Source organism: Camelus ferus, chromosome 24 (genome assembly GCF_009834535.1).
Source record: "Camelus ferus isolate YT-003-E chromosome 24, BCGSAC_Cfer_1.0, whole genome shotgun sequence".
NCBI classification, from domain to species: domain Eukaryota; kingdom Metazoa; phylum Chordata; class Mammalia; order Artiodactyla; family Camelidae; genus Camelus; species Camelus ferus.
Window position 1 is genome coordinate 1,684,017 of NC_045719.1, and position 26,827 is coordinate 1,710,843.

Sequence of the window (26,827 nt, forward strand, 5' to 3'; positions counted from 1 at the left end):
GTCTGAACAACCTTTGTTGGGTACTTGGTAGACGTGCAACTCTACGATTCTCCTTACTGAGTCCAGGGTCAACTTGGAGATTATCAAGTTTGATGCCTAGATCATACCCAAACTGTGTTGTGACCCAAGGAACAATTTTCTGACCCTGTCCAGGACGAGAAGTCTGGTGCCAAGAGGTGGTGAAGTCTAGGAAAGCCATCCTTCACTCACTCACTGCTCTTCCCAAACCTGGTAAATACACAAGGACCACCTGCGCTGACTGAGTGAGGGGCAGACTTGCCAGAACTGGCCCACATATTACGGAGCACTTTGAGCTTGTCATGGAATATTCTAGAGTCAGTCAGTCCTTCCACAGAGACAGCATCTTGGTCTTGAGTCAAAATTTCCAACTCTCAAATCTCAGTAACTCCTAAAGATAGGTCATTCACTATATTTCTTTAAGGCGATGGGAAATCACTTAAAATGATGGTCTTCACAGGTCACCAGGGCAGCTTCCTTTTAAGATGATGTGTGTGGGAGATCTGATAAGTGACAGGGATGAATCTGTCAATAATTGGTGAATGAATTATATTGGTCACTCTCTGTAATGATTTGCAGTGTATCAGACAGTGATATGATCACATGAAATTCATGTCACCCCTAAGACATTCACCCACGTAATCATACATCGTGTGCACACTAACGCCTGTGTATTTGGGCACATGTATACATGTGTGTATGTGTACATGCATATATAAGTAGTGTACTTAGAAAAAGTGTGACTAGCTAAGTCCACGTGAGCGGCTGTGAACTGTCTACACAGCTGTCACTTTTATGGTAAATCACCAAGGTATCTTGCGCAGTGAACATCGTTTTTTTACATCATTTTATTATATCCTTTCAAGACGGCATTAGTATTCATTAAATAGATCCACAGGTGAAATGTGTTTGGTGGGAGTATTTCTGACATCTTTGTTGGTTAAACCTGGCAGACGTTAAGTTAGTACTTTCATTTGAACAAACCCCCTCAGTACGCACCACAACTTAAAATGTCACCTAAAGACAAAGTGCTTTAGGTCTCCACGCCACCCTTACAACGACCACGCGTGTCACAAAGGCGGTTCTTGAGCACAGGTGTGACGTCCGGCCTCCATCACGGATCCTCCGGCCGCTTTCAGTCACATCCAGGCCTTCTGTGGGCTTCTCCCCCGGTCACTCCGTTGGTCTCCAACGGCAGCCACCTCCGTGATCAGACAGCACCACTTGTAACAGCCCCGCGTGGTGGGCAGACGTGACTCGTCACCTCCCACACGAGGAAGCTCACAGACGCCGCGTGGGTGCCCCAAGGCACTCTGTCAGGCTGGCCTGGCCCCGGAGGACAGTGTTCAGTCTAACGCAGCACGTGGCCAGGGTGTCCCCACCACCTCCTGGGGACAGCCAGCCCTGAGGGCTTCCACACATGGTTTCTACGTGTTCATCTGTGAGGTCACAGAGGTGGCAGTGACACTCCATCCACCCAGCTCTGACCAGCTCCCACATGGGCCAGGATGTGTCCCACAGAGAGGAGAAGGGACGGACGAGCACTGCGTCCTTGCGTCCCTGTCATGCATCGTCACTGTCCCTGCACCACTGCTCCCATCCCCATCCGCCACGTACTCCGCAACCTCGTCCCCCGGCAGGTGTCCTGCCACCACCCAGAAACCAGTGCTGGACCGACGTCTCTGACCCCCACGACGTGAAACAACCAGGTTCAGATGACTGTGAAACTTTAATGAGATGCTTCTTGGCGACTGAAAGTCTGCAGTTTCTTGGCACAAAGGCTGTCGAGGTGGTTCCGAGACACCTGGTCTTCCCCACACCCACATCTGTCTCTTCTCTATTCATAAAAGGTGTCTGTGTCCCAGTCCCAAACCGACTCTGCCCTGGGTGCTGGGCTGTAAAAGCCGGGAGTAACACGGTTCTAACAGATGACAGGAAGCCACTGCAGAGAAGCAACAGGAAGAGCTGTGGCTGGACATCTGTTTCTCCTCCACCCAGAGATGTCACAGTAATGAAGAAGATGACAAGAGGAAGCCGCTCGCACCTGCTCCCCACACAGCGCACGCCCAGCTCTCCGCGACCAGGAAGTGCGCCTCCTCGGGGGGGGGGGGGCGCCTGGGATGGAGCGCTGCACAGAGACATCCCCCCGCGGCTCCCAACCCTGGCTAGGCGGGGTGGCGGGGTGTGAGGCAGGAGGACGGCAGTTCCCAGGCACCCGACAAAGAAGCGTCTTTTTTTTTTTTGCAAAGGAAACCTGTACATGGTAAGGAATCCGGTCTGGAAAAATAAAACTGTGAGGACATCTATCTGAGGCCGTTCCAGGCGGGCAGAGTCCAAAGGCAGGCGAGCCCGGCCAGCAGCAGGGGACCAGGGCCCCTCGTGGGTGCCTGGCTCCGGCGAGGATGCTCCCTCTGGTCCTCGGAGAAGTCGTCGGGCCTGGGCGTGGACGAGGCACACTGGACCAAGGGCATCTGGTAGGACGTGGCTCTCTTCTCGGGCCTGTCGGGGCTGGAGCCATCGCTGGGCCTCTGGCCGTTAAACAGCAGGTAGCGGCCGCGGACGTCCTGCTCCATCTTGAAGATCTCGTACTCCGTGTGAGGTAGCTTGATGCCCAGGGCCACGCAGCCGTTGGTGTGGGTCACGTCCTGCTGGACGCCCACCTGCCAGGACCCCTCGGCCCCGCACTCGTTCCCGTGGAAGACGTTGAGCAGCGAGGCCGTGGCCGCGTCCATGGGGGTGACCTTCATGTGGTTCACTGCCGAGGAGAGAGCACAGGTCCGTGACCAGGCAGCCCACCCTGCAGACTGACCCGACGGACCCCGGCCCGGGAAAACGGTGTGGACGTGAGCAGTGGCCACACCAAGGGTGCTGCAGGGGCCACTAGGAAGTCCACGCCTGGCTGTCAACGGGAAGCCCAGACCGTGGCTGACCGTGCCTGTCACTATGAGCTCCAACTGTCCCCAAGGAGTTGTCTCTGGTGGCCCCGGCTTTGTGGGATTGACAAAACAGTCAACAAAAACTGGAATTTGTTTTTATGAACAGGTTTTTAAATAGTTTTGGTATCAAACGCCTATACTAATGAGCAACCTGGCAAGTTAATACTGGGCCGTAAATCGGGCAACTACAATAAACTAGGTTGCAAGCTAATTTACAAGAAAAATATGCTTAAATGTTTCAGGTGGAAATCCCAGTCCTCGTAGGGGGCCACTCTGGAGGCCCTCCTAGGGGACCACATACTGTGTACACGTGAGAGCTCTGGGGCGGGCTCAGACCAAGGTGCTCGTTCTCTGGGTTCCATCTACCCAAGGCCCGTTCTCCCTGGAGCCAATCTTCCTCCCAAGGGGAGCGGAGAGGCCCTAGGACTTATCTGGTTTGGCAGAAATACCTTCTAAGTGGACCTGACCGTGGGATGCTGTCCCGGAAGGTCACGCCTGTTTCCAGGCCAGCCCTCTTTATTGTTCCATGACAAGGTTGGCACCTCCTTGAAAAGATGTGCAAGCTTAAAAGAAGTTCTAAAATTAGAGACCACAAGAGCTCTCTGCTGACAGCGGCCTGGAGAGTCTCACCCATTACCTGCCTCACTTAGGTGAGCGTGACACGTCCCGACCACCCACCGGCAAGCACGTGACACCTTCCCCAGGCCACGATGAGCGTGGGTCGGGGTGACAAGCTCTGAGCACCTGAGCTGTCACTACCGCCGCTCGGGAGGGCACCTGTGCAGCGAGCGAGCGTGGTGCCACCTGGGCGGCTCAGCACCCCCAGGAGCTGCGCACAGAGAAGGAAACACGCGGACTTGGTTCCCTCCCCACAGCGTCTCCTTGGCCATGCCGGACACCACGGAGAGGGTGGGCTCCTGGCATCCCAGCCCAAGGCCGAGCGTGAATCCTATGTCTGGAAGGGCTGACGTCCAAAATACACAAGGAACTCTCACAACTCAACAGCAGCAAATAAAAAAGAAAACAAATAACTCGGCTGGCCCGGCCAGAGCAGCGAGGGCGTGGAGGCTGGTGACCGGCACCCCGGGGGCGGGAGTGCTCCCGAGCCCCTCCCAGCAGCCCTAGCAGAGGAGACGCCCTTTCCCGCAGGCTCCGCGTCCCCAGGCGGCTGCCGGCCCACCGGCGGGGCCCTGACCTCGGGGTGCAGCAGGGCGCAGGGCGCGGGCAGGAGCCCTACCTTTGAACACGAACTCCGTGCCGCCCATGACCCGGGCGGAGTGCACGCCCCGGCTGTAGCGGCCCTTGGCGTAGATGCTGAAGGTGGGGTGCTTGCACACGGGGTCGGAGTAGTGGTAGTAGTGGCCCTCCCAGGTGTGGTTGTTGTCATGGAAGATGAAGTGGCGCGTGAGGAAGAGGACCTCGGGCCGCACCTCGCAGCGCTGGCTCACCCACTCGCCGTGCAGGCCGACCGTCAGCTCAGCCCTGGGGGGCAGGAGGGGCGGCCGGTGCTCGTCTGAGCGGTGGATGATGCGGCAGGCCATGCAGGCGTGGTCGTGGTGCTAGAGCCGAGACACAAGCACAGGGACACGGTCTCCATCAGGGCCGTGGACACGCGCTGCCCCGGGACACGGCAGAGGGGCGACCCAGCCCCTGGCACCGCCCCGCCACCCGGCACTGCGGGCGCGTGTGTGCTGGTGTGTGCGCACAAGTGCACACGTGGGCCTGGCTGAGGGGAGAGACGGGCCTAGACATCTCAGCTGTGATACGGGCTCCCTTCAGAACCCTGTCGTAGTTTCAGGTCACACGTCCTGGACACTTTCAAAAAGAAGGATGGTATCACCTCACACCCCTAAGGATGGCTACCATCCCAAAAAGACCCCCAAAATAGGAGCAGTGGCGAGCCTGTGGAGAAACTGGAACCCTTGGGCACTGCCGCTGGGAATGTAACAGGGTGCAGCTGCCGTGGAAGACAATTACCTTGCCACCCAGCGATCCCACTTCTGGTCTGCACCCCAAAGAACTGCAGCCAGGGCCCCACAGACAGCTCTGTCCACCCAAGTTCACGGCAACATTATTCACAGTAGCCAAGAGATGGAAACAACCCAATGTACAGCAATGGCTGAATGGAGAAACACGATGCAGTCCATCCACACAATGGAATATTATTCAGCCTTAAGAAGGAAGGACATGCTGACACCTGCGACAGCACAGACGCACCTGGAGGCTGCTGTGCTCGGTGGCCATGAGCCAGACACAGAAGGACGAATACCGTGTGACTCCACTTACGTGCGGGGCACAGGCCAGTCGCGTTCATAGCAACAAAAGCAGACCAGATGCCCCTGGGCTGGGGCGGGGGTGCGGGGGCGTCTGTGGTGGGTGCAAACGACAGGCCTGCAACAGTGAGTGGACTGAACGTCCCTGAGCTAGACCTAAAACCCGTTAAGACGGTAAATTCTGTTACAGGCATTCTAGCACAATGAGATTTTTCACTAAACATAATTATGATACACACAACAGGCAGAAAAAGGACACCTGCCAGTTGCTGGGGGTGACGAGGGGGCTGTCTGGGGACAGTGGGTGTCCCTGCAAAGGAGGCAGGAAGGACACGGCCCCGCAGAGGGCGAGCAGACGTCCGGCTGTGTCTGCGGGGCTGGGCTCACATGGCTCACAGGCTCTTAGCTGGCTCTGGCTTTGCAGCCCGAAGCTGTACTTGTGCAAGAGGGCGGCAACCCTGACTTCCAGGAGTGAGGCTCTGGCGGGGTCTGCTTTACTAACCCTAACTGGGACCCCAGGACAAAGGCGACTTAGAAAATCTAGACACTGGCACACAAGGAGGCCACACAAATAGGAGTGGCACTGGAGTGGGAGGGCGACCCTGGCCCTGTGTCCCTGCCGGGGTCCACCATGCACAGCTCCAGGCCTGCAGACAGGGACTGACAGGCAGTTACTCAGGGCGCTGACTCAGCATGAGGCCGGCACGGTGGGTCTTGGGTTAAAGGCCAGGCCACCTGGGAGGGCAGAGAGCCCAGCAGGGAACAGGGCTCCCCACACCTACCTCCACACTCCCCTGCAAGGACAGCTCAGCACCCACTCGCAGGCTTCCCCGTGCTCGTCAGGTGAGCTGAGCGCTGTGGTTTAGGGGAGAGGAGGAGGTTTGTGGCTTGCAGACGCGAGACTGGAGGGGCAGCGCAGAGAGATGAAGGTGGGGGTCTCACTGCCCTGAGTTCCCATTCGCTTCTTGGCTGACGGTTTCCTACAAAGGCCTCTGGGGACACGCGTGCGGAAACCAGCCTGCAGCCTATGGTCAGCAGAGTGCTGCAAGCTACAGCGAGGATAGGCTGGGAAGGACTCAGGCACACAGCCACCAGGGCTGTGCTCCCCTGCGCAGAGAGAGATGGCTCTGGCTGGGGCTGAGCCACTGCTGACCTGGGCAAGTCACCCCTCTCTTGGCGTCAATGTCCCTGTGCATAAAACGGGCATTACACCTGCGTAAGAGCTAAGACACGAGCAGCAGATTATGGCGGGTCCACTCAGCGCTCCCAGAATCACCGCGCAGAGGCCGTCTCAGAGTGAGGGTGTACATTTGCATGGCCCTTGGAGGGAAGACTGGACACACGGAACGTCCCCTGCTATACGTGCCACTGTCTGTCAAGTGCACGTCAGGATGAACAAAACACAAATTCAATGAAAAGAGAGCATCATAGAATTCAGTAATTTTGCCATAGTTTGTTTTCTTGTAAACTACTACAAGGTGAAGGTTCCAAATTTTTACCTAAAAGGGAATTCTAATACTCAGAGTCTGGGATGGATAGTTCATATGATGCTTGTAACATCATATTAGCTCCTGCACCCAGGAGGCAGCCCCTTAATGGCTAGCAAGCATCACCATGATCAGCACCTTGATCAAACCGTACCTGCTGTCCCTACTCCCCTGCTCCAGCGCCACATGGTCTGAATGAAACCAGCCCAGTACTCCGACTCAAGTCTGAGATTTCACAGAAAGGACAGTGGGGCAAGGTAGTGGGGGGGTGGTGGTGGTTCTGGTGCCAGTGCCTGTTAACAAGCACATCAAGTGCTGCAGGAGACAGCCTTGGAAAGAGAGACCCCTCTAAGAACACAGGCCAGGCAGCTTCCCACATCCCCCAGAGGAGGGACCTCCCCTGGGAGCTCACCAGCTGGCAGCCTGCTGACTGCTCCCCGCAACCCCTGCCTGCTGAGCAGATCCTACACAGACCACGAGCTCTGCTGGTACCCTCCCACCAACCCAGCCTCCACCCTCTTCCTCCCATTCTGCACAACTCGGTTTGCTATCTGTGGTTTGTGAATTGAAAAACAACCACTTTCCTTTCCGGCCATTCTAGGAAGACATGAACCTTAATCCCTGGAAAGATCTGCTTTCTCCAATACCATTATCAACTCAGGAACTGCCCAGAAAGCTTGGGTGGGCGGGGAGGGAGTAAGGGGTCTTGGTTCGCTGCTGGGACAACCCAGGGATCAAATGCTCTTCAGAGAAGGAAGAGACCTGGCGCAGAGGGGACACCGCTGTCGGGCCCAGGCCGTTCCACGCCCAGCACGGCAGCACTTTGAGCTTTTTGTAAGGATGAAGGGGCAGGATCCTGCGCTCTAAGATGAGGGCCTGGCTGAACTGTGGTCACCGCAGGAGAGTGATGGTCCTGCTCTACTCGAGTGTCTCTGACCTGCAGCAGAGAGAGCAGGCCGGGCAGCTGCGGGGAGACGTGTCACCCGTAGGTCGCGCAAAGCTTTAGCGAGGGAGGGAGGGAGAGGAGGGAAGCTTGCCCTTGGGTACTGGTCCTGCCAGATTCCTAAACGAGTTATGTTTCTTGAGTTAACGTTCCTTCGTTGTGGTAGAACATCCACGACAAAGAAGTTACCGCCTCAAGCATGCTCAGTGCGCAGGTCGGGGCACTGAGCACACTCACACTGCTGTGAGGCCATCGCTGCCACCCCCTCCGGGACTCATCCGTCTTCCCAAACTGAGGCTCTGTCCCTATCAATACGACTCTTGATTGACCCCCCAACCTGGCCCTTGACAACCTGCATTCTACTTTGTCTATGAATTTGACTCCTCTAGGGACCTCATATAAGTGGAGCCATTCAGTATTTGTCCTTTTTGTCTCTGGCTCATTTCACTTATCGCAGTGTCCTCGGAGTTCATCCGAGCTGCAGAAGTTGTCAGAATTCCCCTCCTTTCCAAGGCTGAAGAGTACTGCGTTGTGTGGACAGACTGTGGTTTATTTGTCCATCGGCAGGCACCTGGTTGCTGTCACTTTTTGGCTGTTGTGAATAACGCTTCTGTGAACATGGGTGCACAATCTCTTTGAGACCCTGCTTTCAACTTTTTTGGGTGTATATCCACAAGTGGAGTTGCTGGGTCATAAGGTAATTCTGTCTTCAACTGCTGGAGGAGCCGCCGTGTTATTTCCCACAGAGCTGCACCATTCACCTGCTCAGCAGCAAAGCACGAGGGTTCGATTTCTCCACATCCCCACCAACAGCTGTGTCTCCCTTTAACAACAGTCATCCGAGTGGGTGTGACGGTGATGTGGTCCCCACTGCAGTTCTGTCTCACAGTTCCCTACTGACCAGGAACGGTCAGCATCTTGCCATGTGCTCATGGGCTACTTTTACGTCTTCTTTGGAGAACTGTCTATTCAAGTCCTTCGCCCATTTTTAAATTTTTTTTTTTTTAGTTCTTCTTGTTGCTGAGTTGACTAATTGCTGTTTTAAACAACCGTTAGCTGGCATTAAGGAGACAAAGATGTCACAGGTGAGTGGGATTTTTGGCCTCTCTGTGGATACTGTCCAAAAGGGGACAGTTTTTTACCATAGCTGGATAATGGGGACACCTCTGTTTTCTGGACAGATTTTTTAAAAAAAATCTAATTTGCACTCTTAATTACCACCATCCTTGGCTTGAATAAAAACCAAAAGACCTTTAGGAACAAGCATGAGGAAGCCCAAATGAAGGCTGAGACACGGTATTTGCTCTCAAGTTTCTCCTTCCCAAGACGCTTTTCTTAAACAGCAGCCTCTCCCAGTTACTACCGGGAGAAGACTGTCCACACGAAGAGTGGCTGGCACCAGGACGTCTCATTTGCTTCCTGAAGGTACTCTTGTCTGGGCCACGCTCTGACCCACAGTTCCCACTGAGGCTCTCCCTTGCTCAGGCTCTCCCGCCAGGCTCCGCGTGGCTCCCTCCGCTGCGTCTCACTCAGAAAGGCTCTCTTAACGCCTGGGTTTCTGCACACACAAGAGCTGAAGGCTAAAGCAGAGGGCCCAGAACGTGATCCACGCTGAGGCTCTACACCAACGACAGACAGCTTTCATCCCGGGGGCAGGGGGCTATACAATTAATCGCTTAAGAAGGAAACCAAGCTTATTCTAAAAATGAAAAATCAACCTCAGATTTTACAAGTGAGCAACGTTCTAGGCAGAGAGAGGTTCTGCCCACTCTGCCCAGCCCCGGCAACAGGTAAACAGCACACAGGGCGCTGACTCTGAGGAGGTCCCAGTACACCACCTCCTCACGCACAGAGGGACAGAAGAGCATGGTTGAGATGACTCCAGGGCCCAAAGTAGAATTGGGACAGGACTCGGTGTGGAGCTCGCTGTGTGCCCTGGGCCGCCCCTTCCATTGAGGTCTGCAAAGAACACACATCAAGGACTCTGGTCCCCGGAAAAGGTCCTCTCTGGCTGATGACTGGCAGGGCTCTCCAGGCGTTGCCCATCCCCTGCCAACATTCATTTCTGGAGAGCTGGTCTGTCAACAAGATCTGCTGATGGGATCCACTTGTTTCCAGCGTCTTCCTGGAATGGAAGGAATTCCCCAACGTGATCTTGCTGTGAATAAATCAGCTAGAGAAGCAGTCTGAATAAAACATTCCTTGGGCCACATGTTTTGTTCAAGGAGGAGGAGAAAAGGGAATAGATGATGGAAAACTTCCCTTGCTAAAGTTGTGTTCTGCGGAGAAACGCTTCTCAGGTAGAAACCTCCAAGGCTAGTGAGTGCTGCTGGAAGTCGTGTGCACATGTGCAGTCCCCAACAACTGTAGGTGTTGTCTCCGCACACACGGACGTCCTTCCTGGCTCTGCAAGCTCTCTGGGACCAAGACCAGTGCCCTCCCCTTTCCTATTTCCCATGACACCTAGCGGAGCGTGTGAAGGTTCATGACTGCTGGACGGATAGAAAGTTGTCCTTGGATACGTAACAGCAGTAACTGAGCAGGCCGGCTTTCATCACAGCGGTCAGGGCTGCCCGCCTGGGGCAGTGGCCTCTCGGGGCCCCTTCAGAACTGGGACCCCAGGAGGTTGTGAGCTCGGGTTCACCTGGTCCTCCTCAAGGGGTCATAACGATTCCGCTTTCAGCAGGAAGGAGGGGGAATGGCTGAGGCCGCACGTGTTGTGTGTGTCTACCTGAAGCTCCAGGGCCACCACTGGAGGTGGGTGGCCTGTCTGGCCTGCGATCTGGCACCTGCTCCTGGCAGGCAGGGTCAGTGATGACGTGACCACACAGCAGTGCTCCGACCCCGCTCAGCCTGGTCACCATCTGCCAGGAGTGGGCACAGGTGCTGAGGGCAGGGGGACCCAGCCTCCCAAGATGCTGCACAGCAGCCCCAGCCCACAGCGGGTTACCCGAAAGGGGCCTGGGCCGCAAGGACTGTGGGAGATGAGAGAGGCGGGTGCCACTGACCCCCGGGTCCTGCCCTTGCCTGCTGGACGCCTCCGGGAGCAGAATCGCCTGAACACCACATCCTGGGGGTAAGAAGGGGGACCCCGGGCAACACGGCATCTTCTAGGAATGGGTTTTCTAGGAATTTTAGCATCTGAAAAGTTAGCTCACAAAGGCCTTTCCCGTTTTAGGAAATATCAGTAAATCACACGAAAGGTAACTCTGCCTCCCCCTTACGATCCACGCACACCGCGGACGGCTGTATGGAAAGGACCCCAAGAAGACGGTTCCTGAACACAAATGGCCAAGAATGGCGTCAGGAGAAAACCCGGAAGAATTTTTACTTGTTTCTTCCACTCCTACTACTTGCAGCTCATTTAAATGCTGAAGTAGACTCATTTTCATGGTCAAATCTGCTGAAAAAGCAGTGCCCTCCCCCCAGGTCTGGCCGCCTTCTCCCCCTCCCGCCTCCCCACGGCGCTCGGCCAACAAGTCTGCACAGGACGACTGGACACAGACGGGTGACCTCATGCCCGCCCAGGCGTTCGTTCTGTCCTCTCTGCTGTCTGGCCTTTTAAGGGATGAAATGTTTACCCCTCGCACCGTCCCTGACAACAAGCGCTTCCCCGTCTGCTGCCTCCTCACGCACAGCAACCCTGCACTCAGGGCTCATGAACTATCACGAGTGTTTCTGCGGTGACGGCGGGCGTGAGGAGCTGTGCAGCATGGCCGTCGGGACACATCCCGTCCTGACCCAAACACAGCGTCCGCATGCCGGGTGCAGGGCGGCCTCATGGTGCACACCTGGGAGGTCCCGGGCTCCAGTAGGCAGTGTCCTCGCCGTCCCCACCTTAGTAAGGCGGGTTCCAGATGCTGCTGAGGCCATGACTCCCTGAATGCCCCGGTCCTCTGCCACCTCTGGACCCCATTACCTCCGCAAACACCCCTCCTTTCCCTATACTGGTGGCAAGAGTGGGGACACGGGTTCCTCCATGAGCACCCACTCCCCCATGTGCCCGAGGAGAGACCCCTCTGCTGCAGACCCGCCTGGAGTCCGCTGTCCACGGCCGTGTGGTCCAAAGCCCCTTGACGTCACAACGTCGAAACATCTTCCACACCCTGAAGAGGCTGGAGAGGAAAACCCTTCACCAGCAAAGGGCTGCCCCAGCCCAAAGGCCTCTGAGAACTGAGGGGAGAGAGCACCTCCTCTGGTGCTCGGGCGTCCCCCGAACACGCTGCTGCTCTCCTTCCTCCGATGGGCAGCCCTGCCGCCAGAGCATTCCAGGCAGAATATTCCAGACCCGGGGTTTGGGGAGAGCTGCGTGGTTTTCAGGCAACCCCTCTGACTTTGACCTGTGGCCTAGTCAGTGCAGGGTTTTGGACAAAGGCCAGTTCCGTCTGCTTGTAAGTCTGGTCCGGTTCCCCAGCCATCGCTGGCTCCTAGTTACCACGGATGGCTCCTGGGAAAGATGGCACCTCCTGGCGGATTCCACGGCACGGGAATCCGGGCAGAGGGCAGTGGTTGTCCTGATGTTGACTCGATTTGAGCAGAGCGTCTTCTTTCAGGGAGACTGAGGGGGCCTTGATTGTTTTCTAGGGAAGAGCAGCCAGCCACATCCGAAAGAACCTCCTGGCACACCTGAGCCTTCCAGCGCTCCGGGCCTCACAGCAAAGCTGCTCGAAGCTTAGAAAAACAACTCAATTTAAAGTTTCTGTTTTTACACGGTGTCTCGTTTCCAAAGGGGCTGAGAGGAGGGGTTTTAAACTAATTTAGTGTTTAAACTAATTTTCAGCCAGGTCTCTATGGACTGACGATTAGAGAAGGCGAGGAGTTCGGCGGGGGGTGGGGTGGGGTGGGGGGGCGAGCTTGCCGACAGGGACAGGCCCGGGCCCCTCCTTCCCAGCGGGTCGGCGGGCCTTGCTGGGCAGCCCGGTGGGCAGGGAGCACCTGGGGCTTTGAAGAGGTGCCCACAGCCCAGTCCATTTATTCCTTCTCCTTGCTGTCCTGGGGCAGGATCGACAAACTTCCTGATGACTCGTGCGCCGCAGGCCAAGATGCACGCGCCAGGGACAACAGCAGAAGAAGGGCCCTTTCAGCTCCCAGCGCCACACGGGGCCAGGCCCTGGATGCCGGCCGGCAACCGCCCCGCCCCGCCACCGCCTTCCTCTGCAGCCACAGCCCTCCTCCCAGCCTCCGAGGCCGGCCTTTGCTGAACTGGTTTTAACTGAGCGTGGTGACTGTGTGTAGGCAGGATAAGGTCCCGGCGCAAATCTCAGCAGGTCCGAAAAGGTTTGCAGTGACCAGTGTGCCCCCAGCCACACACGCCCTCCTCAGCGGCCTGGCTGCCCCAGCACAGGATACCGGCCCCGTGGGCGGCTTGCCTCTTGCTTGTACCTTCACACGTGGTGCCACGCTCTCCATGCTCCCCCGCACCTTCCTTTAAACAAAAGCAGTGCGACCTGGGTAACATCTAAGAGACCCGGTTCTTCACCCTGAATGTTTCTGGAATGAGGCACCGCGGCCTGGGGTTTGCAGAGTTCACTTCTTATGAATCTGTGAAACGTTCCCACACGGCCTCAGCCGCAGAAGGAAGAGAAAACGGGAGGAAAGGTTTAACAACATTAAAACCTCAGCAGCCGTGGTCCTTCCCTGGGAGCCGTCAGCCAGAGAGCTGCTCACCCTAGACCACGGCCAGCGGCCCTTCCCGGGTGCCCGGCGGCCCAGGGCTTGTTCACCAGCTGATTCTGATGCTGTCCCCCATTTACAGAAGAGAAAAACTGAGGCCCCAGGAGGCCCAATAACACTGCCACCCTCCATGGCTGATGCCCACGGAGGCCTGGACTCCCGTCTCCACAGGCCACATTCTCTCCACTTGATCCGACTGTGTCAAAAAACACAACTCCAACTGTGTTGTGGGTGAAAACCCTAAGGCCAGCCTGACACCTGTCACCCTAGTCCCCAGCCCACGAGTGATGACTCACTTCCAAGACCTCCGTCCTCCAGGAGCCAGAGTGCGGGCCAGCTCCCCCAGCTGACTACGGGGTTTCATGAGGGCCGCCAACTGGAGCAGGGACAGGACTGGGGGAGGGCGAGAGGACCGTGTGGAGCTGCAAGCTATGGAACCCCAATTCACCTTCCCCAGCAGGCAGCAGAGAGGAGGGTGCGGACACAGGGCGGGACAGGCAGGTGTTGTGGTTAATCCTCTCCTCTTCCAGTTTAAGTAGGGGTCAAGGATCAAAGGGCCCATGTGGGTGTCAGCAGGTGAGGACACAGAACCTGGACCCGATGTCACGCATGGAGAGCAGAGCAGGTCGGGAACGGGGCGGGAGCCGGCAGGTGCGGGCTGCTCACTGGCCGCCCCGTCCCGGGACCGCGGGGCCTCCACCCGCCTCTTCTCTCCTTCTCGGCCCGGCCTGCTCACCGGCGTGTCCGCGGGAGGGCGCGCAGGGATGAGAGGGCCCTGCTCCTGGGCCGTCTTCACAAAGGTGCAGGTGAGGCCCCCGGGTTCTGGCTCCCGGGGAGGTTTCTGCTGGGCTGCAGACAGCTTTCACTCCTGACACTCCTCCACCCTTCCTCCCACCCCCGGAGATAAAGTTGGCTCCACTGTGCTCAGAGGGGGAGCGTCCCCTCCCGCTGCCTCCTCACACCTGCGCCTTCGAGAGCTGTGCTGTCTCCCTGCAGCGTCCGACGCCAGCTCTGGATGAGGTCCCTTGATGGAGAAGAAGCCCACAGGTCCTCCAATTCCCAGACACCTGGCTCCAGTCTCACCTTGGAGCCTCCGCGTCCCCGTGGACTGGGTGGGGCCTCCCGCCTGCCCTCACCCCATGGGACCCCTAGGTTCCCAAGTGGCAGGAGGGCTGTCCTCTCCCCTGCGGCCTGGCCTCACTGTGCTCCTGGTGCCCCTAGAACTTCCTGGGCCCAACACAGTGTACCTGGCCCTGGGGGTCACCTCACCATGGTGGTGGGGGGACGTCCCCGAGAGGTGCATCCGGAGGAGACAGCCTCCCAGGCCGGCCCCCTCAGCAGGCTCCCCACAATCAGAATAAAGGCAAGTATCATCACAGGAGCGCTCAGTGAGCGACAAGAAGACCGAATGGTCTGGAGGGGCAGTCCTGGGAGGTTTCTCCACCAGGTCTGAACGCACTCAAAGGACAGAGAAGAAAACAGATGTTTTAAAAACAAAGAAACCACCAAACAAAAGTCAGACAAGCCCTGCAATGAGAGAGCTGCTGTTCTAGAGAGGATTCTAGAAAAGTGGATCTGACAGCGGGGGGGGGGGGGTGGACACACTCCAGAGAAAGCTGCCTGCCCCGCCCCGGCCCCTCCAGGCTCCGCCTTCCCAATTTCTGCGGTGGAAGCGGTCACATTTCGTGCAGACACAGACTCCCAGCCCGTGGGAAGGAAATGCCTGGTGAACTCCGAGTGTAATTACCGGACTAGCATTCAAGAACAGAACATTATCAGGTTTTAATTGTTTCCTGCCCTCTCAGTCCTCCCTGTGGTCACGGCGACTCCATGTTTCAGTCAGTCCAATGGGAAAAGCATGGGATCTGGGAAAGGTCTGGGTTCAAGTTCCAGCCCTGAAACTCACTCAGCGGTGACCTTGGGCAGGACCACCCTCAAACCTCAGCTGCCCTCTGTCTCCCGCTAAGAGGGTGGTCATCACGTCTGCCTGGCAGGCCCGTGGCGGAGACCAGGCAGGACGTTCCCCAGGCCCCCGCTGCACTGCTGCTGCCCACCCACACCGACCCCGGCCGGGATCCCTGCCGGGCTCATGTGTCTCTCCCAAGCGCGGTCACCGTACCTCCACGTTTGCCTGCAAGCAAGCTTTCCTCTCAGAATCACAGAAGAGGTTCCCAGAGGCTCAGAGCTAGAAGGAGCCTTGGGAGTGTGCCAGGACCACCACCCTCAGCAAACAGGAAAACGGAGGCTGCATCACAGAGAAAGTGGCGGCCCACCCAGGCCCCTGACCCGGGCTGTGTCGCCCCCAGCCCTCCTGTCCCAGTGCCCCCAGTGCCCTCCCTCTCTGGGGCCCCCGAGGCAGCGGCTGTACCTTGGCATTCTGCAGGGGGGGCTGGTAGCTGGACGGCCGGTAGAACATTCTCTGGGAGGCGTCGGTGTGGATGTCCCCCAGGAAGAGCTCCTCCACCAGGCGGTCCAGGTCGTGCTGCAGGTGCTGCTTTTCCACCCGCACCAGCTGCAGCTCGTGCATGGCGAAGCTCACGGCCCGGGTGCACTCCCGGCCACTCTCCTCCCGCCACAGGTCGTAGGGCACGTCGGGCATCCAGGGGCCGCCAGCGGGCACGAAGCCAGGGCAGGTGTGGTTGACCAGCTGGCCCAGCCGCTCGGCCACGGCCTCAGAGTGGCAGATGACCTGCACACGGTGCAGCTGGTAGTCGGCCTCAGTGCCACCGCGGATGATCCAGGAGGCCTGGCGCAGGCGGATCTTGCCCCGGACGACCAGGGTGTAGGTGGGGCTGGCGCAGCGGTTGCCACGGTAGTAAAACTGGTAGGCCTTGAAGGTGTTGTTGTGGTAGAACCTGTACGACCTGGTGAGGAACTCCGGGCCCGAGCGCACCTCACAGCTGGGGGGGGGGGGGGGGGACAGAGACTTCTGAGCCCGGGGGCAGCGTCACAGGCGTCAGTGACGACTTTGACGCCAAATTGCTCGCTCTGGGCGGACGCTGCTCTGAGCCCTCTCTGGACCCCAGTGCTGAATCTGCCCTACAGCCTGGCAGCAGGGTGGGTATCAGCCCTGCCCCTGTTTGACAGATGGGGAAACTGAGGCACAAGGGATTAGGAAGCGGGCCCCAGTGCCCGTAACCAGGCAGCATCAGAGCCAACATGACCTCTGGCAGCCCAGCTTCCGCATGCCCCTGGGCAGTTGGTACCAGAAAATCTCCCGTTCACTTTAGGAACAAAACGGGGGAGCAGGAACCCATGGTCCTCAGTCCCACGTGCGGCCTCACGTCCAGGTGTGGAGGGGAAGGGGAGGGGAGTGGCGCCCAGGAAAGAAGCTCCCCTGCGTGGCTCAGAAAGGGGTGACTTCCTGAACACTTCCGCCATCTGGACCCCGCCCAGAGCAGCCAGGTGCCAGATGTCCGTCATCCTGGAAGGGAACCCAGTCTTGGGGAGGCGCTGCTTGGAGAAAGTTGGAAATTCACCCTCCCATCCAGGCAAAATGAGTCTTCCCGCTAGCGGAAAAGCAAAGAGGCAAACAGGGTTCACTTGGTTGTGCTGTTGACAGCGGGAAAATGTTTCTTGCTGTGGCATCAGATAAGTGCTAAGTGCCTGACCTGGAGACACCTGGACGGGGAGTTCTCACCTGGTCGGATGGCAACCAAGTCCTACATCTGCAGCACAGCCCGAACCAGGAAACGACCAGGTTTTCTTCAATGCATTGGAAACTGAATTTCTCTGAATCTCATGCAAGAAGCCAAAGTCTGCCTGTGACCTAAAGGTCCTAGTCGCGGTTGCATCTTACCTGTCTTGGCCTTACCACTCTGCTCGTATCTATGGTTTATATATAAGTCTATTTTGTACAGTAATTCAGGCTTGAGCAGGCTTCGTGTTGATAAATCAAGGCTGGGACTGAAATCCCAGAGGGCAGTGGTTCTCAAAGTTATTGGTTAACAAACTGGTGAATGAGCACCACTTACAAGTGGGTACCACTTGCTAGGCAAAGCCTGTCCCCGGTGGACATCCAGCACCTCACAGTACCGTGAGCATCAGTCTCTGCGACACAGGAGCAAGAGGAAGCCCACGCTTCTCCCCCAGGGGAGGAGGGGTCGCTCCGAGGGAGCAGCGATCACGCCCGCTGCGGTGCAGACAAGAGGATGGGCGCGTCCTACCACTTCACGTGAGCGTGACAACCCGCTGCCCGGTCCTGAGCGCAGGGTCCGCCGGGCCCACCCACTTGGCCATCGGCCCCCACTGCCTCCCCGGGCCTCCGTCATCTCCAGCGGGGTGGGTCGTGAGCATGGCCCTGGGTGGAAACGCTTCAATGACATCCCCGTTCTCTTAAAGGCCAGATTTGCAGAGACCTGCCTGCAAGGGACCCGCGGGCTGACCCCACCCCCTCAGAGGCCTCGCTGGGGCTACTGCCCCCCGTTTACGAGCCCCTCCTGTGATCCCCCAATCCAGACTCCGCCAGTGCTTCTACAGGGAAGGCTCTTCCCCCGCCCTGGGTGGGCAACGCCATCCCACGCGTCCTCTTCTCGGCCAACTTTCCTACCTCGCCCCACCCTAAAGTAGGGGCCCTGCTAGTCTCCACGAACATCTGTTGTTTTCTCCCTCTTCATAACACTTCCTTGTGTGTTTATTCGTAAAACTCCTGAAGACAGGGGCCACGTCTGCTTTGTTCGCCGCCACACACGCAGGGTCGCCAGCAGCGCTTGCGCACAGCCCACGTTTGTGTGCTCCACAAATATTTGTTGAGTAAGATGATAAATAATTTAAAAGTACATCACATTAAGATTAAGATTTGTGCCAATACTTACCAGGCAGTTATTTTGAGAAACCTCATTTTTAGGAAAAAACAAAAACCAAAAAACCCTCTGGGCCTTCATCCTCTTATAAAATTTTTTTTTCTCTGTCTCTTCTCTGTGTGCCTGTGATCCCGCCCCAAGAGACCTGGAGAAGGATCGGTCCCACAGTCAGCTTTGTGAATTCACAACCATTTAATGGGTAGGGAAGGAAACACTGCAGGTCTGCCTCCGGGCTATTTTTAACAGCTCTAATGGCAGATAAGCCCCAGCTCAAACTGGGATAAATCTTAGCTCCACAGCCTGGAAAAGACACCAAGAGCTGTGCCCTGGCTGGGAGAGGTAGCGTGAGCACCTTTTAACTCACTCTCAGAACCCAAAGCTGCGTATTAGATGACCAGAATGTAGTTAGCATACTTAGAGCATCAGAAGCTGGCAAGTCAGGTTTCAGCCTGGTGAAACACAGGTCCCTAATTTCACTTGGTAATGGTCTCTTTTTAAACACGAGTGGCCCTACAGAGGTCGGTAAACAAGGACACATTCCCGTAAGTGTGGGTTCACGGTGGGGCGGTGTCACCGCTAGGGCTAAGATTTCTACAGGACTCAGCTCAGTTTCTTTACCGACCAGCATTTCCGACTCGCTAGGCTCTGAGTTAAACCGGAGACAACACCAGAATCACTGGACGCTGTCGCAAGTCTGCGCATCCGAGGCACGCTAAGAAGGGCCTGCCATGGCAGGGGCTCTCCGGGCCCTCCCGGACCCCTGCCCCGTCTCTTACCCGGTGGACACCCAGTGGCCCTCGATGGCGGGCGGCATCTGCACGGTGATCCTCGCACCATTGTGAAGGTGTTTGAGCATGTGATGACACTGGGATTCCTTGAACGCCCTCCACGCACTTTTCTCCAGGGACCTGGGATGTGATCTGCTGTCTGGATGAAGGAGGGCAGAACCCTCTCCCAGCCCTGAAACAGAAGGAAAAGGCAGCCTGGCGTCAGGCGGGCGGACAGCAGATCTGAGTCAGGTTCTCCTGCTCCACCAGGTCCTGTCACTTGTCTTTGCTCTCCTGGGATTCACAACCCACAGTGAGGCTCCTGGGAGGCCGTCTCCCAGGGGAGAAAAATGGGGGTCCACGGAGACAACAATCCTGACTTGCAAGAGGTCACTTGGTGAGTTCCTGGCAAAGCGAAGGGTCCGTGAAACAGCAAACAAGGCAGTGCAGCTCAAGAGTGTCTCACCAAAGGCCATAGATGGGCCTGAAGGGACAGGCAGGAAGGGTGGTCAGGAAGGGTGGACAGGGCAGTGGCAGTGACACAGATGGGAGGGCAGGGAGCCAGCAGACCAGCCTCAGTGAAAAGGGCAAAGAGAGACAGAGAGAAAGGCCCAGGGTTCAGATGGGGATGTGCCCCACCGTGCCCCTCTCCTGCCTCCCGTCTGCCCGCACCACCTCCTGCATCTGGGGGCCTCAGGTCTCCAAGAGGATGCCCTCGGGAGGGGGTGTGGGTCCTACGCCCTTCCCGCAAGGGGTAAGTGTGACACTCCTCCCCAGTTATCTTCAAAGGCTGCCAAGGCTGCTCCCCAAAGTTGGTGGCAAACTAAACATATGTTACAGGGTTTAAAATGGGAGGAATTACGAGAAGACTGTACACTTGTATTTTCCATGGGTAAAGGGACACCAGGACTAAGTTTATCTGCAGGATGCATCGTCTAGGTCGGCCAAAATGTCCGCGTGCAGAACAACCTCCAGCCTCGAGTTCAGAATACAAATGGAGTTACAGTCTGAGAGCCCGCTATCTCCTTTGAGACTCACTGCTAAAGTAATTCACAGTCTGATCAGTCTTCATTGTGGACCTACTATGTATTGAGCACTGTGTTAGCAAAAAAACAAAAACAAAAAACAAAAAAACCCACTAGCTAGACAAAAGTACAAAAATAAGATATGGATGTTAACTAAATACTGTGCTCATCATTCCGAAATGTATGTTAAGTGCAACATCACCAACAACCCCATTCAGCCAAACCAGGAGAGCCACGGCCGCCCGAAAATGAGGACAACACGAAAAGTCAGGCCTCTGCACCTGGCGGCGGAGACACTAGCGCTCAGGGCCGACACGCGAAGACCCCCTTTCCGCAGCACCCCGCTCCCATCCCGCGGAAGCCCCGCCACCACAGCGATGGTCCTGGGCCCTCCCCGCCGCCCCTCCCCAGGGAGGCCACAAGTGCACTGCCTCAGCCGTTGTTCTCTTTCTCTTTGCAAAACAAGCCTGTTTTCAAAATCCACGCCTTTTGATCAGCCCCCTCCCACCCGTGGTAGTAAGGGCCCTTCCCTGTTGGCAGTGGCACTGGGCCAGGTGGAAAGTCTGGAAAGTTCAGGGGTGGACACTCAGCAATCCAACATGGACATCCACCTGCACTGTGTCTTCTGATACGCATGATCCCGACCCTAGTGTTTTCATCCTCATCTGTCTGGCACCTGTGTTGATCCCTCAGTAGCTCTGAACGAGAGGAGGGAGGGTGTACTAAACAGGGTACCTCCACAGACCCCAAGAGTTGTAATCTTGACGCTAGGAAGCCCTTCCTGAATTCTCTGTTAGGAATGAAGCCAAGGAATCAAACGGTACAACTTGCCATCTAGTGGGTCAACTGTAATGTGGTAAAAAAAAAAAAAAAAAAAAAATGAGATTTTAATTCAAGTTACAAGGCCCTGGGAGCTGGGGGAGATTCTGCATTAAATACAACACCAAGCGTTCAGTAAAGATGCCATCATCTCACCATCCACCAAGCGATGTTCTAAAAATTGATTTATACCCCCTTTTACACCCGGCAGACGTTTTCCCGTAAGATCACGAAGGCCGGGAGAGGAGTGGATGTGGGTGAGAACTCACCCACAGTCATCAAATCCAGGACGGCAGTGATTGTTCAGACGCGTCACTGTTATTACCAGCGACAGAAACACTTGCATTCACACAATGACACGACGCCTTGACCGCAGCCCCGCGCCACCCCGGGATCGCGCGCTCAGCCTCCGGCTGCTGCGTCTCCTCAAGGAGACCAGGCCAGGGCTCCAGCCCGCAGCCGCGGGCCTCACGCGGCAGGTCATCGGGCTGCTCTGCACATGTGTCAACAGCAAAGCACCGCACAGCCTCGTCTTTTGGTGGGCGTCTCCCTTTCCATAGAGCTGACTGCTGTGTGAGGAACTGTTGTCACTGCAGTTACTTCTCCGGTGATAAACACCTGCCTGGCTGCTGTCGAGCCAACTCCTGCGGCCTGTCACAGGGCCACCTGCCTGTCACGGCGGGCTTCTCTCCAATGCTCAGAGTGCTGTCTTCAGATGTCTGCGCTAATTTCAAAACCAGCCTATCTGCAGCTGAACCACAGGGAGGGAGTAACGAGGACCCACGCAGAGGAAGAGACATGGGGACAGCCCTGCGTGTGCCGCCCTGAGCACAGGCTGGCCTGGAAAGGGACGAGGAACCACTCGGCGCCTTCAAGCAACGTCATACACGACAAGAAGTCCATCCTGGAAAGACTGCTCTTCCCCTTTTTGGAGGGCGGAGCAGCAGAAAGATCAATCATGAAGCTCTGCAGGGATTCAGGGTGTCCTTTTTGCCTGAAAGAAATCAGGAAGAGAAGAGAAGGAAATTGCTTTCAACAAAGCAGCGAGTCCTCTTCATAGACTCAGAGAGGGACTGACCATCTCCGGCATGTTGTGCGGGAGGCGGCACCACCCAGAAGCCATTTCAAAACCAAGGGAAAGCGGGAGGGCGGGTCAGAATGACGGAGGAGAGTAGGAAGCTACACTAACTGAGCACTGACTCTGAAGAGTGTTTGCAAAATACTCACAAGCCCTGCGCTCACACATCTTAAGCTGGGTGAGCCAACCGTCCCGGGGTCCGGCAGGCGGCACCCCAGGCTGGCGGCTGAGTATAGAGGAGTTCCTGCCTGAGAGTAGCTACTCTTCATAAAAATAAACGTGCTCCTTACATACAGTGACTGTAAAAACCCCCACTTAGCTGGATTGTCTGTGTGACTGGAAATGTTGCTTGCTCCCAATATTTGAAAACTCTGCCGCTGAATGTGGAGCACGGTTGACATGATCTTTCTCTGACGATTCTGGGTCTCAAAGCCGCTCCAGGTGAGACCACGACCAGGAGCACCAGTGCCTGTGGGATGCACCCTGGATACAAGGTGTTGGGGTGGACAGGTGACAACCCTGTCTGGGCCCCTCTCTCTCATGAGAACATGCGTGTACAGGAGCACTCACACAACAGCGTCGGCGGTTTGGGTGACTGAGGATCCTGATGTTCCGGGTGGGAAGACTAGCTAACGAGGTTCCATTCATTAAGATTTTGCTGTACATGAATCCAAGGACAGGAGTGTCTCAAAGGGTGAGATGGCAACAGAGTGGTAAGAAAGGGGCTTTGGCTAAGTCGTCTGATGAGTCTCTGTTCCCCTGTACAAAGTAGAAATCACAATAATGGGGACAGTGACGCAAGCTGTGTAACTCTTGACGATTCGCTTTACGCATGTATTACCTCACTTATCAAATGCCGGTGACCACAGGCACAGGGAGGGTCGGTGGAGAGCCCTCTGCAGCGTCAAGGGTTCTGGGAAGAGCCAGGCCTGACAGCAGACACACCGGAAGTGCTCCGCTGCCCGCCAGCAGCATCCTGAAAGGGGGCACCAGCATGACCCCACCGCTTAACGGTCTCTGACATCCAGGTCCCGTGGCCTGGGCCCAGATACAGTGATTAAGACAAAGGGCAGTGCCGTTCAAGTCAGTGTGGGAGAAAATGTAGACTCTGGAAGGAACTAGTCCTCCCATGGGAAACAAACTAATTTCAGAAGGCTTTAGAGTACAATTGTAAGATGACCATTTCCAGAGAACTCCAGAGATGCTGCAGCACTGGAGGGTGGACTCGGGCACAGATGTGTGTGCATGCACACGTGTTCCTGCACATGTGTGTGTACGAGAGTGACTGACTCCCAAGGAATAAATCACTCACAACACAAATCCTAAATGACTTCACAATGATCTTAACTACTATCAGAATTGCACGTCTACTGTGCAGAGTGAAAACTCCCAAAGATATCAAATAAAAACCCAGATTTCCTGAAATGACGTATGGGATTGACCGTTTGCTCAGGGATCCACACCCGACGTCCAAGGCCCGGCGGCCAGGTGTCTGTTTGCATCACGGAGGTCAGCAGGCTCCACACCAGCGGGCAGCCCTCAGCGCAGACTTCGGGGGCACAGGTGTAGCACTTCCACGTCACCCACTTATTCCTAAACCCCTGGTCTCTCAAAGAGAAAGCCAGGCCACCAACAGGGACCAAAGAGGGAATGGGAGCCTCATCGCTGACGTGGGAAGGGTAGAGTGGAGGAGAAAAACAGGTCTGTCCAGGTTCCCGATTCCTCAGTTAACATTTAAATAATCTGAATTGTCTCCATCCTATTCATCAGCTCCTCGCCTGCCCGTTAAGACTAAGAACCCAAAGTTCTAAGCCATTTGACACATGATAAGATGTAAAATTAGCTGGAAAGGAAACACGTTTCAAACACACTTGGGACTGAATTAATCTTCGATACGATTAGTCCCTGCCTGTGCACTTTAATGCTTTAAAAAAAAATCAAACAAAAAAGGCCAAATGTCAACACATTCACCGTGGGGTCTCGGGTGGGGCCCTGAAAGATGACTCTGCTCACGGGGCAGGTTCCTGTACTCTCTGTGACGTGACACACATTACCTCGGTACCCAGGGTGAGGCAGCATCTCCAACAGGAACCGGTGTGACCCATAAAGACAGGGCAGATAAAACGGGCATGAGTAAACGTGGGTCATCACTTGGCTGGGACACACGCCGCCCTGCATGCGGACACGGGCTGTGGAGAGGGCACTGCTCACGCCCCCGGGCAGGGTGTCCTCTGGGGAAGAAGAGCAGGTGCGTCTGGCAGACACGCGGAGGTCACTGCCACGCGGCACCCGCCCTACCCAGCGCTGCTTTTCATCTCCGCCTCTTTTGCGCTAACAGCTAAGAACTGCTTTGGCCATCTTTAAAGCTTCTTCTCGAAAATATTTTCCCTTTATGAGAAAGATCATCAAGCTGAGATTTCAAATTCCTGGCTTCATTTAACCTTAGAGGAAGATGATGTCATTTTCTAAGCCATTTTCTTCTAAGGCCACGGTTCCCAGGCCAGACCCTGGGGTGGAACCACAGTCTGCACAGTCTACACGTTGGGCCTGGAGCTGATGGCTGCTGCCACACTTGTGCACTTCAGAGAGGTCGTGTGTGTGAGTGTGAGATGTGATTTGTGTGTATGTGTGTCTGTGCGTATGGTGTGTGTGCACGTGGGTATTCGTGTTTGGTGTGTATATGATGTGTGTGGTCTATGTGTGTGTGGTTTGTGTGCATGTAAGGTGTGTGTGTCTCGTGCATGGTGTGTGTATGGTGTGTGCATCTGTGTACGTGTGTACGTGGTGTATGTATGCTGTGCACACAGTGTGCGTGTGCGGGGGCCATCCTCCCAGCTCTGGGCTCTCAGGTAAGCTCTTCTGCACCCCCCCCCCAGACATCCTCAGGGCTCCTGAGAAAGGGGACCGCTGCTACTCACAGCCCTGTCCCCAGCAAGCAGTGACACGGGCCCACGGGAGGCCTCGTAAACGCACCTGTTGACCGAAAGGTTGGCTGAAGGAAAACCCTCACAGAACAGAACACCTACAGTGATTTTCAGGGACATCCTCTCCTTTCTCTCACCTAGGTCCCTATCACATGACTTTCCAAAACAACTTTCTTTCCAAATTTGAGAGACCTAAATGACCTGTGCACAGATGTGGCAGGAGGCCGTGGCAGGTGTTTTGCTGAGGTTTTCCCGGGGGTCACTTCACGCACAGTCTGCTGAAGACCAGCCCCGCTGGGTGAGCTTCCCGCAGACGCACATGATCACCGACAGACCTTTTTATATTTCTAGTCCTGAGTGTTTTACGCTTCACTTTGATTGATTCTCTCAAGCTGTCATCAGTCCGTCCCCACACAGTACATAATTACACAGCCGCACCATCCACTGAAGTTTAGTTCTTTACTCATTCAGGGTGAAATCGAAGGAACACGGCTATGACAGGACCTCTCAGCCACGTGCTTGAAGCCCGTCAGTTTATCTCACAAGAGAACATTCACCGTCTCTCTGAGACCCTTGCTCCCTGCTAGGAACAGATGCGTCATTTCTTCTCGATTACATTTTATGATGAAGGGGGAAAGTGCACGACAGGCGACGTTTTCCTGGGCACAAACACTGTCCTTGGTAAAGTGGTATTTCAGACTCCCAGACTCCTGTTCTACCCTATGCTTCTTCACATTTTGTTGGTTAAGCCACACTTTTTTTTTTAAGTTTTAACAGAATACGCTTGAGTGAAAGGGAACAGCTCGAAAGTATCTTCACATTTCAGAAAAGTCAGTGAATTCTACAAAAGTAAACAGCACTGGGGAATAGTACACGTCCCCAGCACCACTCCAAAACGTAACCGTTCGCATCAGCAAAGAGAACGGGCACTTTGGGGCACAGTGTAGCCCCACTTACACTGAAACACCTCATGCTGAACTGTGCTTCTGGAGCCGAATGATTTTTGTAGCTTTCCATCGAAGCCAAGAGCACAGTGACAGCGGACATCCTCCAGCTGTATGCCGTCACGACATTCGATCGGTTTTATTTGGACTCAGAAATGCAGTTGTTTTCAGAAGTGGACGAAGAGGAAAGTAAAACTGACATGTAGACTTTTGTCATCACGTTTTGAACTCGGGTCTCCCGCTACATTTACAGTTTTAAAAACAGCAAAAATAAACACCAGGCTCCGGTCTTGCCAGAGCCTAACTGACTCACCAATAGGACCAAGGGGTGATTTATGAGTTGCATGAGTTTAAATAAAAGTTACCACAAAACTGAATAAAGACTGGACGCCAAACACAATAAACAGTTTCTATAGCATTGTCATCCAGAATCTTCCTGAAGGCTTTGTGCACTTTTTAATCTTATTACACTTGCTAGTGTCACAAATAATCTATGAATGATGCCTGAAACTAAATGTGTTAAACTTTGTTACAAGTACGTTCACAACCATAGAAAACATGTCTTTACCTACTAAACGCTATCATAAACAGACAAATGGCATACTGGGGCTAGCAAAATAAAATGTGTAGGTATCAGGGAAAAAATCACTAAGCCACTCTAAAGAAAGTTCAGATAATTTCCTTCAGGCTTAGAACTTCTATTAAAATATATAGTCAATCTCCATCTGTTGCTATAGAATTTTAAAATGCCTGCCAACCCCCTGACTATAGAGCAGAACACACTCACAACCCATTCTCTGGGTTAGGTTGATTAATAACCATTTTCTGTTAAAACTGTTTCAATCAAGTGAAAATCAGGCAGAAAGAGGGGGAAAGAATACCCAGTTCCTTCCTGGTGCTTTGCATTATCCTAGCGAATGTGACAAGCCTTTCTTAACCGCAGAGATTTATACACTGAAGGTCTACTTGCCCGGTTTATTTCCTATGCTGGAATCCAACACTCCCTGCAGGATGTGAGTTGATCTATGGGCAACTTCAGTGTTAATAACATTGCCATTGCAGATTCACTTTGAAACGGGATAACTTTTTGTGGGGTTATCCCCATCATCCAGTTAAACTTCGCAAACCTCATTTTTGA

The 26,827-nt window shown here is 55.2% G+C and overlaps 1 protein-coding gene across 1 annotated transcript in view; it reads right to left on the minus strand.

Annotated features, from left to right (window-relative positions):
* Window positions 1–848: 848 nt before the first annotated feature.
* APCDD1 (APC down-regulated 1) overlaps window positions 849–26,827 on the minus strand; it is a 28,097-nt gene continuing 2,118 nt past the window's right edge. The window contains exons 2-5 of the mRNA XM_032467130.1: window positions 18,909–19,092; window positions 15,699–16,230; window positions 4,192–4,513; window positions 849–2,773 (exon numbers count right to left, since the gene is read on the minus strand). Of these exons, the coding sequence (XP_032323021.1) occupies window positions 2,322–2,773; window positions 4,192–4,513; window positions 15,699–16,230; window positions 18,909–19,092 (1,490 nt within the window). The 3' untranslated portion in view covers window positions 849–2,321. The remainder of the gene's footprint in view (window positions 2,774–4,191; window positions 4,514–15,698; window positions 16,231–18,908; window positions 19,093–26,827) is intronic.